At 44.2% G+C, this 17564-nt stretch overlaps 1 protein-coding gene across 1 annotated transcript in view; it reads right to left on the bottom strand.

Annotated features, from left to right (window-relative positions):
• Nucleotides 1-17564, bottom strand: part of wdfy4 (WDFY family member 4) — a gene marked incomplete at its 5' end in the record, with an annotated part of 306077 nt that overhangs the window by 213902 nt on the left and 74611 nt on the right. Inside the window, 7 exon segments of the mRNA XM_084321866.1 lie at nucleotides 2155-2373; nucleotides 2709-2785; nucleotides 3201-3433; nucleotides 13102-13186; nucleotides 14490-14704; nucleotides 15838-15928; nucleotides 17015-17564. The exon segment at nucleotides 17015-17564 is cut by the window's right edge and continues 175 nt beyond it. Of these exon segments, the coding sequence (XP_084177992.1) occupies nucleotides 2155-2373; nucleotides 2709-2785; nucleotides 3201-3433; nucleotides 13102-13186; nucleotides 14490-14704; nucleotides 15838-15928; nucleotides 17015-17564 (1470 nt within the window).

Genomic DNA, 17564 nt, shown 5'->3' on the forward strand with positions numbered 1-17564 from the left:
ATCTCCGCCCACTACAAACATGGGAACTCTCTAACCCTTGTCCCAACCCCCCCCCCCCCCCATCTCTCCTGAGTGCTTGTCTCGTAGTGCTGACCAAGGTGGTGGATGTCTCGGGGTCTTGGCCAAGATTGCAGTGACTGGTCTACGTGCACCACCAAGGCCATGGATCAGCTTCTTACCGTCTTCTGTCCGTGGTCTGTCAACGTGGTTTGTGGTTTGTCAAAATGGTTTCATTGCTGGGTTAAGTACTTCTATTCTATTCACATAAAATGCTTACTTCATATATCTATTCTATTCACATATATGCTTACCACTTGTATCTATTGCTATGTCCGCCCATCACAATCACGCAAGCTGTCTAATGCCTGTCCCGTCTCCCTGTGAGTGGCTGTCCCGGAGTCATGACCGGAGTGTTGGACGTCCCGTGATGAAGACCGGGAGGATGCGACCCTCTCTGTGTGCCTCCCTGTCTCCCTGTCTCCGGCTGTCTCGGTGTGATGACCGGAGTGTTGAACGTCCCGTGATAAAGACCGGGAGGACGCGACCCTCTTTGTGCCGCCCCTGTGCCTCAAATAGATCCGCTATCAGCTCTATCTTTAATCTTTCAAAATGTTCAGTTGCGATCGCTATCAGCTCTATCTTAAATTTTTCAAAATGTTCAGTTGCTATTGCATGCACTCATCTGTGTTTCACTACACACATGAGTGCATGCTTACCAACTGTTCGCCTGTTTTTACTGCAACACTACTATCACCGACATCTAAGAAGGGAGATCCCCCCTTGAATGGCCCTTCTAAGGTTTCTCTCATCCACATTGCCTGTGGTGAATTTTTTCCTATTGCTAGGTTTTAGTGAGTTTTTCCTTACCTTCGCGTGGGGTATGTCTGGGAGTGTTGCATTTATTTAAAAAAAATAATTGACCTTATGGTGTCCTTGTTTTGTTCTTGAATTATTGTGATGTTTCTTGTTTATTATTATTGTGGTGACTTGTTTAACACTTTGACTGCCTAAAAACGATTTACAACGTCTTTGCTGGCGATGCTAAAGTTGCCGGGGGACGCTGTACAGCGTCCTTATATCAATATTTCAAAAATCTGGAATCGGATTCATATTCCCCCTCCGCTGGCCTGAGATTCACCAGCAGGACCCACTGAGCTCTCTGGCGGTTCAGGAGCGCCATCTGGTGGCCGATCGGCGCAACTGCTTAACAGGAAGCGCAGTAGAGGTTTTGCTGGTCGGCCCTATTGCTTCCGGCCACTCGGGATAGGTTCCGGCACTCTAGCTCGTCACTCTACATAGCGATCGATTGCCAATAACTCGATAAACAACATGATTTGGACGTATATACCATTATACAAGCTGGAGATGGACCGGGTAATAATATATCCCATAATGATAAAATTTCTACTCGACGATGATCGCCCAACGGCGCGCGGAGACTGGGGTGAGTTTCAGCGTGTAACGTTACCATCTTCGATACTAACTGCTTTTATCAACATTTGACCCACATTAGATGATTGGTATAACGCTGCCCACGGAATTATAAACGCCCCCTCGCCCATCCGGTCAACATCAGATGACGTGTAGTAACTTCTAGAAGTACGTCTAGTTGGAATTTTTTATATCGCGCTGATTGCCATCAAACTGTATTTCGTCATCAATATAATGCATTTGGGGCTATATATCACGTTCTGGAGAAAGTTGCAGAAAGAGATGAAAACATACTTATACATTAGACCATACTTTACTATGAATATGTGAATGAAAAAGTTTAACGTTGCTACACAATGAACAATACATATAGGACTTTGAATGGGCCCTAATAATGGCAATGTAGCAATAGAATTTAAAAAGTTATAGCCCTGCAAAGAAGGGGACGTTCTCCATAGACAAATAGCGCTGGCAATCTATGGTATATCATTAATTTAACCCATGGCAGCCAAAGTGTTAAAGAAGACGTGTACTGCCCATGGGGACATTAACGTGTGTTGTCGGGCCTTACAAATACATTTGATTTGATTTGTTTGAAAGAATCTGAGATTTTATTTTTAGGCCATATCACCCAGCCCTACCTAGAGAGTTAATATTCCTTGTGAGGAAAACAAAATAACAGTAGCCCAAGGTAAATATTGACACAGTCCTCGTCTTTCTCACCCAGAAACGTGAAGGTTTCCTCCTCGGTGGAGACGACCAGGCATCCGTCGTAGGCAGAGAAGGAGACGGACAGACAGATGTACTGTTGTTCAGCGCGGGACATGTGCCGGACCACGGTCAGCAGCCGGATAGGGTGGGAATCGCACGCCGCACTGAACCTGTTGATCTGGAACCAGCAGGAGTAGGACAGGCCAGCCGTCGGGGGAAAACCACGGCAGTCTGGAAGCCAAAACACAGATTGGATTAGAAAACGTGTCCTTAAAAAAAGGTAATTCGCTGTGCAGTACGAACACAACACTCGTTCCAGGAATCAAGCTACAGTTAAATGAACATAGTTTCACTTAAAACATTAGAATCACATGTTGTGTGACACTACAGCATCAGATCTGTAGTGTAAAAGAACAGGGTTGGGTTTATATACCAGGTTCAGGGTTTGTTTTTGTTATGTTATTATGGAATTCATTTGACGTTGAGTGTTGGTCGTCCTTAATCATTTATCATCATCATCATCATTTATCCTTAATCATTTATAAGTAACTGAATGTTTTTCTTACCTCCTCCTATTCCACCTGTGGAGACTTCATCAGCATTCACTCCTTTCACTGTCGCCAGTGAGGGCAGGAACAGACAGCTAAAAAGATAAGATAATATGATAAGATAAGATATTGCTTTATTGATCCTGACCCAGGTCTACTGCTTACTGCAGCAGAGAATGAGAAATATGATGTCAACAATAAATATTTCCATATTTTGGAAGCTAATTCTATGATTTCAGCTCAAAAGACGCATGTGCATCTTAGACACAGACGGAAGCAGAGTTTTGCCTATGAGACATTGCCGGAAAAAAGTGTCTACTCTATGGCATATGATACGGCATTGCATGCGAGCGATTCTTTCTGCTATTCGACTCTGTGTTCCAGCCATCACAATTGACCTATCTCAAACCCCGCCCTCTTTTCTTGATCCCAACAGTTGTGATTGGAGGATCAAGAAAAGAGGGCAGGTTTGAGAACGTGTATGGAAACCCCATTGGCTGGCTCTCTCACCCGTATCCACTCTCGCTCATGTCGAACTCCACGAAGGCGGGCGAGGAGGAGACCCGGTGGGGCCTGAAGCCGCGCGGGGAGGTCATAGAGACCAGGCTGATGATCTGGTGGAGAGGGAGAGGAGATCCCAGAGAGGAGGCGCTGCCGTGGGGTGCGGGGGACCTCAGCAGACTGTAGGAGCGCTTCAGCGTCTTCACTGAAGACCCTCCTCCCGCCTGCACCTCCGCCCGTCCTCCTGCTCCCACATCCTGGCCTTGGGGATATTTTATTTGATCTTTATTTATCTCGAACATTTTCAACCATAAACACACAAATTTGTAATAACAAAAAATAACAAAAAATATATAATAATAATTAGGGCTGTCAGTTTATCGCGTTAATTAGATTAATTAATTACACAGCAAATTATCGCGTTATGAAAATTGACGCAAAATTAATTACAGCCGACCTATATTTACTTTAGACAAGTGGCAAATCGGTGCGCTTTTATTTTGAAATCCACGCTTGAGTTGGGCGTATTAAACTTGGCCCATTGAATGACCCGTAGCCTACTTGATCGTCACTTCACACATGCGTCGTCTATCAAACAAAACAAACACACAAAGGAATTAGCTCAGCTGGAACAAGATGTCAGCATCACCCGAGGCGATACTCCTGGGACCTATGAACGGCAAGTTCAATTTCAAAAAGAATATAGATGGGACAGTAAACAAGACCATTGTAATATGTAGCTTATGTCAAAAAGAATTTGCGTATCACCGAAGCTGCTCTAGTCTAACGTATCACATGAACGCTAAACATGTCCAGGCAAGTTGTTCGAGCAGCTCCAGTGTAGCTAACGTTAGCTCCAGAGCAACTCGCACGCTTCGTCAAACCACTCTTGGAGAATTACCGTTAGGCAAACGGTTGAGTAAATCCACCACAGACAAACTAACCAACAGCGTCGCGAAGTGGATAGCAAAATATTGTAGGCCAATAGCTATAGTGGAAGATAAGGGTTTAGCGGAGTCATTTCGAATAGCGTCGTCTGACCCAAATTACAAGCTACCCTCGAGAGCTACAGTGATGAAAAGGATCCACAACATGTATGACACAGAGAGGGAGGCGAGGGAAGAAGTGTTGGCACGGGCTGGCCCAATGGCCCTAACGGGTGATCACTGGACGTCGGTGGGCAATCATAATTATTTGGGTGTCACAGTGCACTTGATCGATACTGAGTGGAAACTGCAATCATTTGCATTAACGGTGACCAAAACTGTGGGCCGCCATTTCGCCGATGCGTGTGCTGAACAGTTCAACACCGTAATAGAGGAGTGGAATATAAAAGATAAAGTCACATCTATTGGGACTGATTCCGCCCGTAATATGATAGCAGCAGCGCGCTATATGCCGTTCCAGCACATGCCATGTGCTGCACACGTGCTGCAAAGAACCATCACAGTCTCCCTTGAGGACAGAAGCCTTGACACCACCCTGGCAAAGTGCCGCAAGATTGTAGGCCACTTCAAGCACAGCCCTGCCAGTACAGAAGAACTGCAGCAGCAGCAGACTGCCCTCGGACAAGCAAAAGAGCCCATGATACAAGATGTATCCACAAGGTGAGACTGTTTAACTACCTGTTGTATGCTTAGGGTAAATTTAGTGTGTGTGTGTGTTTATTTCTTTGTATTCTGTACAATTGCATCATGCTGCATTAACAACCCCCAGTGGGACTAATAGTTATTTTATTGAATTGGAAGGTGGAATTCGACACTGGCCATGATCTCACGGTACCTGAGGAACCAGGAGGCTGTGACTGCCACTTTGGCCCAACAGAACCACAAGCTGTCCATGCTGACCCCCACAGAGTGTGACAAACTGAAGAAGCTGGAGCTTGTACTTGAGCCCTGCAGGTAAGTGTCTCTCCCTCTCTCTCTCCCCCCATACACCCCCCTCCTCTCTCTCTCTCCCCCATACACACACCTCACACCCCACTCTCTCTCTCCCATACACACACCTCACCCCCCAATCTCCCCCATACACACACCTATCTCTCTCCCATACACACACCTCACCCCCCCCTCTCTCCCCCATACACACACCTATCTCTCCCATACACACACCTCACCCCCCCTCTCTCCCCCATACACACACCTATCTCTCTCCCATACACACACCTCACCCCCCCCCTCTCTCCCCCATACACACACCTATCTCTCCCATACACACACCTCACCCCCCCCTCTCTCCCCCATACACACACATATCTCTCTCCCATACACACACCTCACCCCCCCCCCCTCTCTCCCCCATACACACACCTCACCCCTCTCTCTCCCATACACACACCTCACCCCCCCCCCTCTCTCCCCCATACACACACCTATCTCTCTCCCATACACACACCTCACCCCCCCTCTCTCCCCCATACACACACCTATCTCCCTCTCATACACACACCTTCACCTCTTTCTCTCTCGCTCTCTTGTTTCACTGCAGGTATGTGACTGAGCTCCTTGGAGGGGAAACCTACGTCTCATGCTCTGTGGTGCTCCCCGCACTCTGCCACCTAAACCGCATCATGGACCTCAACGAGGAGGATCCGGGCTACATGGTAAAGTTCAAGGCCAGCTTCACGAAGGACCTGGACGCACGCAAAGCGACCCTCAACAACAGATGGCTGAAGCTGGCTACAGCCCTCGACCCGCGATTCAAGGACTTGAAGAGCGTACCAAAGGACGAGAGGGATGAGGTGTGTGTGTGAATGAGAAGACCAGTGTTAAGTCCTTAGGCTGTCATGAAAAGTCCTATGCAACTAATTAATTGTCCCTCTTATTAGGTGTGGACCTGGCTTAAAGAGATGCTGCCAGGACCAGAAGCAGACAAAGCTGCTCCACAAGCCACAGAGGACGAGCCACCAGCGAAGAGGACCCTCCTCCTGCTGTCTTCAGACTCTGATTCAGATGAAGTCAGGGTACTGTCAGGACAATTAGACCTCTACAAAGCTGAGCCCAGCATCGGAATGAATGACTGTCCACTGGAGTGGTGGGCAGCTCACGCAAAAGCCTATGGACAGCTGTCTCCTCTTGCTCGCAAATATCTGGCTACTCCTGCTACCTCTGTGCCATGTGAGAGGCTATTTTCACTTGCAGGTCACATAGTCCAAAAGAAGAGGGCAGCCTTACTCTCAGACAATGTAAACAAGCTTGTTTGTCTTAGCAATTGGCTCAAGGAATAGATTTGTCATGCATACAGTAGACCCTGCACTAGACCCTGCACTAGACCCTGCAGTCATGCCCCAGACCCTGTACTAGACCCTGTAGTCATGCCCCCAGACACTGTAGTAGACACTGTACTAGACCCTGTAGTCATGCCCCCAGACACTGTAGTAGACACTGTACTAGACCCTGTAGTCATGCCCCCAGACACTAGCTTGCTGTGGGCTGTTTTGATTTTTGAGGATACTGTAGCTTAGTGTAAACTGTTATTGGCTGTATCAGCAACAAATGTTACCTTATTGAGAGGTATGTTTTCATTCATTTTATTTTATTCAATTTAATAAAATTGATTTCTAAAGCATTCTTCACTTGCAGGTCACATAGTCCAAAAGAAGAGGGCAGCCTTACACACAGACAATGTAAACAAGCTGAAGCTTGTTTGTCTTAGCAATTGGCTCAAGGAATAGATGTCATGCATACAGTAGACCCTGTAGTAAACCCTGCACTAGACCCTGATTTTTGAGGATACTGTAGCTTAGTGTAAACTGTTATTGGCTGTATCGGCAACAAATGTTACCTTATTGAGAGGTATGTTTTCATTCATTTTATTTATTTATTTATTCAATTTAATAGAATTGATTTCTAAAGCATTCTTCACTTGCAGGTCACATAGTCCAAAAGAAGAGGGCAGCCTTACACTCAGACAATGTAAACAAGCTGAGGAATAGATGTCATGCATACAGTAGACCCTGTAGTAGACCCTGCACTAGATCCTGCAGTAGACCCTGCAGTAGACCCTGATTTGAGGATACTGTAGCTTAGTGTAAACTGTTAGCTGTATCAGCAACAAATGTTACCTTATTGAGAGGTATGTTTTCATTTTATTTATTTTATTTATTTAATAAAATTGATTTCTAAAGCATTCTTCTTGGTGTATTTAATTGATCAGTCACCTGCTACAATAATGTAATGTCCTTGAATTTTAAATATTTATATGAATATGAAATATAAATATGCGATTAAAATGCGATTAATTAGATTAATTAATTACAAAACCTGTAATTAATTAGATTAAAAATTTTAATCGCCTGACAGCACTAATAATAATAATAACTTTATTTGTATAGAACTTTTCATACAGAGGTTGCAGTTCAAAGTGCTTCACAACAGTAAAAAATACAGGCATAAGCGGGCATAAAAAAGATAGACAGGTAGCAAGGTATGGCAAATCACAGTGTTTCACATTAGGATCTAGCATCCCAATAGGCTCTCCGCTTACAGTTTTCAGTAACACAAATAATAAAAATAGTTTAAAAATTATAAAATAGAACAGACATAAAAAAATACAAGCATGAGCGAGCATAGCAAGGTATGGTAAATCAGTGTTTCACATTAGGATCTATAAATAAAATAAAATAAAATACAAATAAAATAATATATATCTGTCTAGACATTGAAGCAATAATCAACATAGCTCAAGACAAATGGTTTAGCTCGAGAAGGGACAGAAAGAAGCAAAGCTTATCTGGTCCTGCCCCTTCCTTACAATATCATATTAATATGTAATAAGTTTGATTGATTGATTGAAAAGTTTATTAACAGATTGCAGAATGGGTACAGTACAGTACAGCTCAATACATACAATTGTTAAGGGGATGCAGACCAGAGAAAGACTTTCGTCTTGTTTACATCAGGGTCCCCCATTTTCAATTAATTCAGATTCAGTTTCAGAGTTTTTTATTTGCCACATGGAATCATACAATCAGAGTTTCTTCATTACACAATCATAAATAACATTCCATGGACAAAATGGAATATTAATCATAACATATGACATACATGACATACAGATAGACAGTACTGCTACATCTATACATTTATGACATATCAGATTTGCAAATACAGTACTGTTTGTGATACAAAAAGTGTCCAGAAAAAGAGTGTATTTACATTTGACGTAGAAACTGTACATTGGGGGAGGTTGGGTGGGTGGGTGGGGGCTGTACATTGGAGGTGGGGGGGGGGGGGTGGGTAGGGGGGGGGGGAAACTGTACACTGTACATTGGAATACTGACAAAGCCATACTTGGTCATTTACTGTACAACTGGGTTAGGACATTTGTAGGGGCCAGTTTTGAACTGCAGTCTCCCGTAGGTGTTCTTTGAGAGTGTTTTTGAAAGTGGGTAGTGATTCACATTCCTTTACAGCTTTGGGTAGGGCGTTCCACATTGATGTGGCATAATTGCGAAACGTGTTTAGTCCCTTGTTTGAGCCGAATCTGGGTTTAACATGATTTGTGGAGCTCCCTCTGGTGTTGTGATCGTGGTATTCACTAACCTTTGGGAAGTATTTTGACATGTACATGGGTACCTTGGTCACGTAGTGCATCTTGTAGACCAGGCCCATTGCAAGTTGCTGTACTCTGTCGTCTACTCTAAGCCATCCTAGGTTGTCAAAGTGGGCAGGGGTGAAGTGGGTTCTAGGAGTAAGGTCAAGCAGTAGTCTGACCAGTTTGTTTTGAGATGTTTGTAATTTTGTTTTTAGCGCCTTTGAGGTGCTTTGGTACCATGAGGTGCACGCATAGTCGTAGTACCCTTGAATGAGTGCTCCTGCCAGAGTCTTCAGGGTATTCTTGTTTACCAGAGAGGAGATCCGGTACAAGAATCAAGTTTGTTGGTTGACTTTTTTTTATTACATTGGATGCCATTTTGTCACAGGAAAGATTAGCCTCTAGGATGGAACCCAGGTAGGTAATTTCATCTTTCCTTGTGACAATATTGTCACCCACTGTAACCGAGAAGCCGTCGGTCTTGCTGAGTTTGTTATTTGAACCGAAGAGAATGGACTCTGTTTTGCCCATGTGTAATGATAGTTTGTTGTCGGCGAGCCATATGCAGATTTTGCATATCTATCATATCTATCAATATCCATCAATATCAAAAAAAATAATATACCTATCCACTACAGCAAAAGATAAATAAATATGGAGCAAGCAGGTAACGTTATGTCAGAGCCACAAGTCCCAAGGTCTTCTGTCACTGTGTGAGGGGTCAGTCACACATTAAAAGGTGAGGAGCTGCTTCCTGAATAACATACTGTAAATGGTACAGTGCTTTTATCCAAAGCGCTTTACAATTTGTTCCTCACATTTTACCCATTCCTCACACATTCACACACCGACGGCGGAGGCAACCATGCAAGGTGCCAACCTGCTCATCGGGAGCAGTTAGGGGTTAAGTGTCTTGCTCAAGGACACTTCGACACGCTGCCCGGGAGGAGCGGGAATCGAACCGGGAACCTCCAGATTACCAGACGACTGCTCTATCTCCCGAGCCACTGTCGCCCCCAAATACTGTCTTTTACTATCATGCACTAATGAATCTACCTTGCCTAGATTACTACCTACTATGCTAATGTATTTACTACTATGCACTCAAGACTGTAGCACCTAAGTTCTCAACACTGTTAGACGAACATTGTTACTTAGCTGCCACTGAGTTGTACCCAATGACTTCGGGTCATTGAGAAGCGCTATATAAATAAAATGAATTATTATTATTACCCTTCCTGCTGACCTGTTCTTGTAAATCACAAGAGCATTGAAGGTATATGACAGGAAACAGTACTCATACCACCACTGTAAAATCCTGGATAAGCATAAAAAAAATTATTTTGAAAACCTCAGACGGTATAAAAGTTCCTGCTTTTTATATAAATGCCTGCACAGATTAGCCCCTCCCCCTCTCAAGGAGTTTATCCACGAGAAAAGGAACACTGGATTAGCCACTAGGTCAAACACCAGAGGGGATTGTGAGGTCCATTTTAGAAAGACCGCCTTTAGCAAAAATGTTCTATCGATAAAGGGAAGTGGAACATGTCTAACAGCCTTCCGGTCCCCTTAAGGGATTGTACCACCCTGTCCACCTTTAGGGGCCAACTCAGGAAATGGCTGTTAGACAGTCAAATATGCACTCATTAGGGATGTTAGTGATGTTGTACTGACTGAATGGCATGTTAGTGTGGTCATGTCAGTGATCTCAGTTTTTATGAATGAACGTTGTAAGGTCCGTTTTGTGTTTGTTTTATGTTAGGACTACGGGTGGAAATTAGCCCTGTGCTATTCCCGGCATATTTACATCCCTATCATGCTGTGATGTTATGCATACACTCATGTAAATCACCTATCTCGATGTGATTTATCTAGAGATATCTACTGCGCGGGTTTTAGGTGTTAATGAAGCCAGCATCGCAGTCTGGGTGGCTGTGGTGGATAAGATAAAGGAACGCATATACATTTGTAGTTTTCTGGTGTTGAATGAAGTAGTGGATGTATAGCCCACGACGTTGGGGTCCTGAGGGGGGGGGGGGGGGGGGGGGGGGGGGGGAGCGAGCGAGCGAGTGTCCATGTATTGTATTTATTATTTTTATGACTTTTAGTCTATTTTCATTCTGATTTAATTACCGGACTGTCATTATTGTTATTATTATTTCTGTTATTGTCCTGTGAGTTATTGTTGTTTATTACTGTTACTGTATTGTTTGTCTTGTTTCATGTAAAAAAAAAGAGAAAATAAAACATTTGATAAAAAAAAAAGTAAATGATGTTCATTAATTTGCATTGTCCTTAATAAACAAATCCTAAATCTTTGGATAAAAGCGTCAGCTAAATTATCTAAATGTAAATGGTCTAGATATTAGCACAACAAAAGTGGACATATGTTACAACTTTTTATGATAATCAGCTCTATAAAAGGACTAGGGCTGACCTTCGAAAAATATTTTGGCATTCGAAGCTTCGGGGCCGAGATTCGATTTTAATTCGAAGCTTCGACATTAAAAAATATATATATATATATATATATTTATTTTTTCTTTAAAAAATGTTTTATGTTGTGGGACTTGTACAGCACTTTCTTCAACTTTGTCAGTGCTGTAAAGTTTAAACCTTTTTAAATCTTAGACAAACTAAACACTTTGCTTTCATGAAATATTGTAAGCCGTCATTTGAGGCTTTATAAAAGCAGCACAATGAACACAAATCTGTCAGTGCCGAGTCCGACCTCATCTTAAATAACAAACAGCATTGCTTGTTATAGTTAACAAAGAGAGGCAGGGGGCACTCCAGTAGCACACCACATAGCGTGAATATTTTCCCTAACGGAGTTGCACTTCCGCGTTCGGTTTGCGCGATCTGATTGGCCACTGACGTTTCTGGTCATGTGACATCTGCGCCAATCGTGTGACGCCTGTTTCTATCACTGGTTAAGCTTAGGCACTCTTTCGAAGTTGGTTAAGGTTAGAGTTTGTCTTAGAGCAGGGCGATAGAACACCAGCCCTGATTCCAAACTCTAACCTTAACCAACTTCGAAAGAGTTGCCTAAGCTTAACCAGTGATAGAACTAGGTGTTAGGTAGTTTGAGGCGGAAATAGGCACAGAAACAGGCGTCACACGATTGGCGCAGATGTCACATGACCAGAAACGTCAGTGGCCAATCAGATTGCGCAAACCGAAGGCGGAAGTGCAACTCCGTTAGGGAAAATATTCACGCCACCACATAGCGCGCTGAGTCGCGAAGCGGTCGTCCCGGGTTCGTTTCCCAGTCCATTTGCCGCATGTCTTCCCTACCTCTCCTCCCGTTCTCCCTCTCTCCCTCTATCGGTCCTGCATGGCCAGAAAAAGCTGAAAATGCTATAAATAAAAGTAAAAAAATAAAGAGTTGATTTAGCAAAAGAAATTATTGAATTATTATTATTATTTGTATTTTTCCCCCTCCTTTTTTTCCGATTTTTCTCCCATCCCACTGTTAGTCGTTATGCCAATTCCCAACCCCCTTCCTGGTTGTTGCGCACCCCCCCCTACTGTTGGTCCAGGAGGCCGGAGACTGTCACATGCTTTCCTCCGACACATGTGCAGCCAGCCGGCAGCCAGCCTGGCAGCGCAGATTCTCACCGGGAGAGTGTAACGTGTGGAAGGTCGCACTACCTCTCTCCAGATCCTACCCTCGCTGTGCAGGCGCCCCGACCGAACTGTAGGGGTCGCTGTCCACAACACCCAGGACCCACCCACGGCTTCCCTCCCCCTAACTCATCCAAACGAGTTAGTATAGCGATCAGCCCAAGCCAAGGCAATGCTGACTCTCCGGGAGTCGAGACCGCAGCCTCTTGCATTGGTGACAAGCACAATCTCCGCTACGCCACCTGACATTATTTGATTTTTTTTTAAATATATTCGAATTTTATTTTCCCATTAGAATCCCATGCCCATCGAACGAAGCTTCGAAGTATTTAAGACAGCCATAAAAAGGACAAATAAAGCATCATTAATTAGTACGAAATTTTTATGAAAATGGCGCAGAGTAAGTTGTTATGCGAGTGGTGAGCTGACGTTAGTGTGTGACTGTAGACTTGAGGTGGCGTTTGAACGTCAAGCAAATAAAAGGGTTTATGTGTATATCTAAGGCGTTTAGCAGACACTATTATCCAAAGCAACTTAACAATAGGTGAGACAATAAATATAATCAATTCATCAATCACCCACATAGCAAGCAGCCAAATATAAATGGATGGCAGGGAGTAAGATGCCACAGCGAAGACAGTAGAAATGGCTTAAAACCTAATAACTCAACTGAATGAAATATAGTAAACAGGTGATTAAATAGAAATAGACAATAATCAAATGTACCATTTGAGATGGAGCTGGTACACAGAGGATGGCTCTCTGGTGGCGTTGAGGCCGTGCTCATCTTGTCAGCTAAGCACATGAGAGGGTCACCTAAACAGAGGAACTTCCTGAGGACCAACACAGAACACCAAGCGCATAAGATGTAAATAAAGATTTTTGTTTAGTTAATTTAATTAAATTAAAATTTTTATTTGTTTGCGTGTACAGCAAATATGAAGGACACATTGACATCCATTCAGGCCATGTGCTTTTGATACATGACAAAAACGATATACTAGTTTAACTGGAATGCTGTTGGTAGGGAACAGTTTGGACCCAAGTGTATTCCCTGTCAGTTATTGCATCAATGAACATTGCAACAGGAAATAAACTTGGGTCTGGGCGGCACGGTGGCACAGTGGTTAGCACTGCTGCCTCACAGCAAGAAGGTCCCGGGTTAAAACCCCAGCAAGGGGCCTTTCTTTGTGGAGTTTGCATGTTCTCCCTGTGTTCGCGTGGGTTTCCTCCAGGTACTCCGGTTTCCTCCCACACCATAAAGACATGCATGGTAGGCAGTGACTACAGATGGAAACTAGCTCATTAGCTAATTCTGGCACATTTACATTGATGTGGAAACTGAAGATGTTGATTAATGTGCACTGTCCTTGGCAAAAAATAAATAAATAAAATATTTAGAATGTTGTCAAGTTGAAACCGTCTATAAACTAGTTATCATTTAAAAAAGAAATTGAGTATCCCCACTTAGAGAAAACACTGTATGCACTGTACACTGCACAGTGCATCTCACACATTGAATAGAGTTAACCTTTAACCCTGGGATTTATCCCAAGGTCTAATTTCAACCTTACTTCACACACTGTACCACTTAGCCCTGGGATACCTTCTAGAATTCCACTTCATGAACTTCGATACAAATATATTCTAGAAACTTGCAATGTTTTTGGCTAGGCTAACCCTACTCCAGAACAGGGATAGCTAACTCTGGACTAAAAAAGTCCAGTTTAGGATCCTCTGGATGAAATGTGAAATGTTAAAAGAAGTGGTATTTTATTTGTTAAAATAAGTGGTCTACATGTTAAAATAATAGCTCTACATTCCGACAGCCATCACTGATATAGGTCTGTAGTAAACGGAAAATACATTTCCTGGTATCCCGTGCTCAGTTTATCCAATCAGGAAAGAGAACTCCACACTGACAAAAATAAGAAATAAAAACAAATTATCAGCAAATTTGGCTTGGCAAGGTTTCTTGAAACAAGTACAAATATCTAGGGTTCTCTCTCCTGATTGGATAAAGTGGCCAAGAGCTACACACGCGGTTAGCATGAGGTTAAAAAACATTCCTGGAACACTGGCCGCCCTGGGGCTAAAACCCAGCTATGAAAGGGGATTCGGTCCGAGTCGTCTGACCTGAGATCTGCCGCAGTGATCGCCTGGGAGGAGAGTTTCTCCAGGATGCGCGTGACGGGCAGGTGTAAGGGGTGGTTTGTAGCCAGCAGCAGGCTACCACAGTGGCTCAGCAGGGTGGAGACCAGCCCCCCCTCACACATGATCTGCCTGTTCCGCTCCGACTTCACCATGGCCTGGATGTGATGTGCCACGGAGAGCTGAACCTCCATTGAGAGCTGGGAGAGAGGGAAGCAGACATCGGTTTGACTTGGAAAATCCGTCTCACATTGACCGAGACCCATGTTGGAGGACTGGAGCCTTCTGGATGCCCCGCCAGCGCACATTATGTTAATGTTTGGCAGATGACCCCATATTGAGGTAAACATTTTCTAAATTAAATAATTTATTCCTGTGACCATAATGTTGAAAGCACAAAGATTCCTGTGACCACTGTCTTGAAAGCACAAAGTCTGCCCTCACATCAAGTTCAAGTTTCTTTAATAGTTGTCATACAGAAGTACAGAATACTTTTATACAAAATGCTTCTTACTGTTACGCTCCAGAGACTGTGCTAGACTAGATAAGTATGAAATAAAATAGTATAGCATGTAAAATAGAAGTAAAAATAGAGGTCACAGTGTTCAGTATAGACATATGTACAATGTTCGATGCAGAATAGAAGTAACTGAGTTACCATACAATATACAATATACTATGCAATGTACATACAATTCTATATAGTGCAAAGCAGAAATGGGATGAGGTACAATTTAGGTACAATTTACAGTAAGGTGTACGAGTTGTAGTGCAAATCCTTTACCAATAAATATAAAGTGTAAAGTGTGTTTAGGTGATCTAAAGTGTGGAGAGTGGGTGCTGCAGTGTGTTGTTTGTTTAAAGTGAGTGTGTGCGTGTGGATGTGTGTGCTGTGTGCATTTGATGGTTGTTGCATAGTGTTTATTGTTCGTTGAGCAGCCTGATGGCCTGGGGATAGTGCATGACAAATACGTTCTTAATAATAGTTTTAATTATAGCTATTTTGGACTACATTTATATAGCGCTTTTATCCAAGGGCTTTACAACTTATGCCTCACATTCACCCATTCATTCACACACCGATGGCGGAGGCGACCATGCAAGGTGGCAACCTGCTCATCGGGAGCAGTTAGGGGTTAGATGTCTTGCTCAAGGACACTTCGACATGCTGCCGAAAGGAGACGGAATCAAACCAGGAACCTTCTGATTACCAGACGACCGCTCTCTACCTCCTGAGCCACCCCCTATTACACCTGCTTGTGACGTGAGGTCGTCAATTAGTTAATGATCATCAATTCGTTTGGCAATCAACAATGTAGTTACGGTACAGTACCTGTGCATCTTCTGGAGTAAACACTGATGGCAGGAGGGTCATGATGACTCTGACACCTCCAGGGTGAAGAATTGTATGATCACAGGTAAACCTGACCACGGCAAAACAACAACACATCACATAATATGTTACAGCAATAATTATACTGTAATCATAATTTTCTTAATCAAAGTCATGGATTAACATGGATGTAATGTTATATATCCGACTACCATCAAAGAGCTTTATATTGATAGGCTTTTGTTTCTTATGCCCTAATAAGGAAAGCAATAATTACAATAAGATTTTTCATCCCTCCCACCATGCAGGTAAACAGTATAGACACATCATGGAGTCCTATGACTGATTTGTCGTCGTCTAACTCAAAACATTACCCCCAGCATGTGTTTATTAGTATTATTATTAGGCTCCAGTTGACTTGGTGCTGCCAACACTGGTCGCCAATAAAACACATCACCATCACCGTTACCCTGTCGGGTCAGGGTGCTGATCTTATTGACGAACAGTGGTGGCAGCACCGAGCGTTTGGAGGATTTGAAAGGAGACTTTGGAGAGAAAAGGGTAATCGTATACGGTATTTCAGCAGCGGCTTGTGTATTTACACCACCAACCTTTGTCGAGACTCTTTAAAGGAACACGCCAACATTTTGGGAAATTGGCTTACCATCTTCTCCAGAGAGAGACAAGAACATAGATACCAGTTTCCTCTCTGTGCGTTCAGTAGAAAGCTATCTGGCTGCACGTTAGCCTAGCTTAGCACAATGAATGGAAGCAGACAGTTAGTTAGTTAGTTAGTTAGTTAGTTAGTTAGTTAGTTAGTTAGTTAGTTAGTTAGTTAGTTAGTTAGTTAGTTAGTTAGTTAGTTAGTTAGTTAGCCTAGGCTAACCGGCACTGTCCGCTTCCATTCATTGTGCTAAGCTAGGCTAACGTGCAGCCAGATAGCTTTCTACTGAGCGCACAGAGAGGAAACTGGTATCTATCTTCTTGTCTCTCTCTGGAGAAGACGATAAGCTAATTTCCCAAAATGTTGGTGTGTTCCTTTAAGCTTTATTTTTTCCCCTTCGAAATCACAATCAATTAGTTAGGACATAAGCCTCAGAATCCGTGCCGGTTCCTTCTAGAGCTTTGTATATATATAATATATACAATGAAATGCATTATAACAGACAGGTCCTACCTGTAGGACCCGGGGAAGACTGTGGAGACGCCGACAGCTGCCTTCCTGGATCTTCCCTGGGTGTCCTCTGGGGACTCTGATACGGAGCGGGCTCGCGGAGAGCCTGCCGCCTCCGGACCAGCGGCCACTCCGTTCGCCGTCTCCCCCTCTCCCTCCGCCTGCCTCTGCTCCCCGTCGGCCCCCAGCGCCAGGTTCAGGTCCACGGGAGAGTTGGCCCCCGCGGCAAACTGACCCAGGTAGGACAGCAGCCGGACGCAGATCCGCAGGGCGGGAGGCAGCCGGGGGTCCGAGGAGAGAGGGCCGGGGGGGATGGAGGAGGAGAAGGCGGGGGGGGCCTCCGAGAGCTCCACGAACTGCTGGAAGCTCCTCCCGCGGTGCGCCTCGTCGTCCTCCGCCGTCTCGGGAGCGTGGCCCTCGGCTCCGGCCCCGGGGGTCTGGAAGCAGCCCAGCTGGAGCAGAGCCTCCGCCAGCCTTTCGTAGAACCCGCCGGTCTGGAAGTGGTGCGCGTTCACCGGGTGCAGATGCACGGCCAGCGCCAGCGTGTGGAGGG

Source organism: Notolepis coatsorum, assembly GCF_963971535.1.
Source record: "Notolepis coatsorum genome assembly, chromosome: 9".
NCBI lineage: Eukaryota > Metazoa > Chordata > Actinopteri > Aulopiformes > Paralepididae > Notolepis > Notolepis coatsorum.